We start from the raw sequence: 2,509 nt of genomic DNA on the forward strand, positions 1-2,509 counted from the left end.
CCAACAATTACCAGTGGTGTGCGACTAATGTAGCCCCCTCTGTAATGGTATAACCAAATGACAACCAAGATTCAATTATAATCACACGACCAAAGGAAACTGACATCATGTATTAAGAATCGATTAAAATATCGTGTAGCTTCCCGTTAGGTTTCAAGAGAAAGAGAAATAAAGATAACAATTAAAAAACACACATTCAAACTAAACTATGTACACCTTGATTGTTTGGAAAATCTTAATTGGGAAAAAACCAACCAATCATAGATTTATTATTGGCTTTAATTGTTTTTAGCTAAAACACAGCCAAGCCAGCCAACAACCTGAGCTTTCACAGCTCAACCATGGCTACATACAATGGAGAATAAGCAAACCTGAGCTCAATACCATGAGCTCAATACCATGAGTCACCAATACTAGGTACCCAAAACTACAACTGTTAACCATAACTGTTAACATAACCTCAACTCCACCATAGGGTCAAGTTTATCTAACACTTCCATCGTAGGTATGCAATTTTGTCCTGAATAATTAAATGAACATATTTACATATTTTTACAAGAACACCAGGCGGGATCAGCAAGGCACTCCTTCATGAATATTATTGTCAGTGATCATGCTGTTAAACAGTCCGTCACTCCTTTGCGGAGGATTCCTCGCACAGGAAAGCAGCATCGGCGTTCTTGTCACTGCAGTAGAGACATGGATGCTGTGAGTATTCTTCTTTAGCCAGCAGTTTTCTGGCCCCCAAAACCAATTCCCTGTTGCTGATGGGCTTTCCATGTTGTTCCAGAATTGATTGAAGAGCGTTACTGAATGCTCCATATGCTTTACTCAGATCCTCTGTAGGGCACGCGTCCTCCGATGTTTCGTCACTCTGGCATCCACTCAGCAGAGTACCCATATCCGGATCTATACTTCGCTGCAATTCATGACGTTCTAGGCCGCGGGCTTTTGCATTCACTGCCATTTCTTCCAGGAAAGAGCAGTTGTCGGTACCGGGCGTTTGAACTTTTGTGCTGGCTTTCTTCCCGAAAAGATGAAGGAGAGCCCTCTTAATTTTATGAGCCTCCATGTCAGCTTCTCCAGTCTTTTCTCTCAGGACGCGCAGTATTGACTCCAAGGGTAAGAACTTTCTCCTTGATAATGTTCCCGGACGTTTTAACGATCTGTTGGCTCTGACATGAGGTCCAATTTGCTCTTTCTCTTTATCAATTAAGCCTCCGCTGTGACACGAGTCTGAAACCATGGTGAAAGATGTCCCCGGAGGGCACATATTCACCATTAACCGGAAGTCCTCATCTGCAATATGCCATATATCACTTATTGAATATTTCATAATAATCATGAATTTTAAATAAAGGATTGAATTGATTAAGAAAAGAAGTTGGGTATATAGAAATAGGACCTGTAAGCAGGTTGAAATCGCATGGGACGATACACTCGTCAGAGCCGGTGGAGTTCTGCAGTGGAACGAGAGTGCCGTGGCCGCTGTAGTGAAAGAAGAGCACGTCTCCGGGCTTGGCCTGCTTAATCATTTTCACGAGAGCCCTGATAATGTTTTCACCAGTGGGCTTTGCATACGATTCGTCTGTGTCAATAAGCAGATTGATATTCTCTTTGGCAAAGCCGAAGCGATGAATGAGCATGTTTTGCATCCTCATAACGTCGTTGACACATCCGTGAAGTTCATTTTCTGTGTTGGGATAATTGCATCCCACCAACACAGCGTGTTTCATATTGTTGTTCTTGGCCATGCTTTTAATCTGAGTCTGATCAATCACAATTGTGTCAAGGCTGCCCATTTATTCCAGGGAAGTTATAGTACTGTGAGATGAGTCGATGAATGATATGAAAGAAGCTGAATAATACGCTATATGAGAGCGCGAAACAGGGGCTGTATTTATAGTTTAAGAATTAGATTTAATATGGTCTAGGATGGTTGCCTCTCAAGCAATCCCTGAAGAAGTGTAGTGGAAGGCAACCCTTAACTTACACGACTCGGAGTCATTGTAAACTGAAAAAAACATTAAATTGAGTAATCGTTAAGGCGCTAGTCTGCATCACGGCGTCATGACAATGCCGTCTTCTTAATATTGATATATTGTTAATGACGTGATTGATACACAAAACAGACGACCACGCAATCCCAGAATGTGGGAAACATTTATTACAATTTTCAGTAGGGTCCTTCGTCACTTGGAATTGAGATATTGCTGCCATAAGGCTCCCATTATTACTCATCAAAACACTAAAATAAAGGGGCAAAAGGGACATTTCCGGGCAACCATTCTGAATTAAAATAAGATGCGCTTCTTCAACTACATAAGATAAGCTTCTTCAACTACATATCATGTCATGCGAGAGTTACGTTTCCTTGCATTCATAAGCTGCATTACCCAACAAGAAATCCTATACCTAGGTTAAAAATAATAACGAAAATTGGACAGAGGTCTTTGAACCACATAGACAGGCTACACAGCGGGATGGGTTGGCAAACATTAAAATGAAA

The 2,509-nt window shown here is 41.3% G+C and overlaps 1 protein-coding gene across 1 annotated transcript; it reads right to left on the minus strand.

The window, feature by feature from the left end:
- Positions 1 to 327: 327 nt before the first annotated feature.
- LOC149167323 (metacaspase-9-like) lies at positions 328 to 1,877 on the minus strand. The gene is made up of 2 exons (XM_089431504.1): positions 1,406 to 1,877; positions 328 to 1,299 (listed from the first exon to the last, which is right to left on the minus strand). Exons 1-2 carry the CDS (start codon positions 1,800 to 1,802, stop codon positions 632 to 634), a joined length of 1,065 nt encoding a protein of 354 aa, XP_089287630.1. The 5' UTR covers positions 1,803 to 1,877; the 3' UTR covers positions 328 to 631.
- Positions 1,878 to 2,509: the final 632 nt, after the last annotated feature.

Source organism: Pinus tabuliformis, chromosome 5_1 (genome assembly GCF_031772625.1).
Source record: "Pinus tabuliformis cultivar Carrire ecotype Pingquan chromosome 5_1, CPIR1, whole genome shotgun sequence".
Taxonomy (NCBI): Eukaryota; Viridiplantae; Streptophyta; class Pinopsida; order Pinales; family Pinaceae; genus Pinus; species Pinus tabuliformis.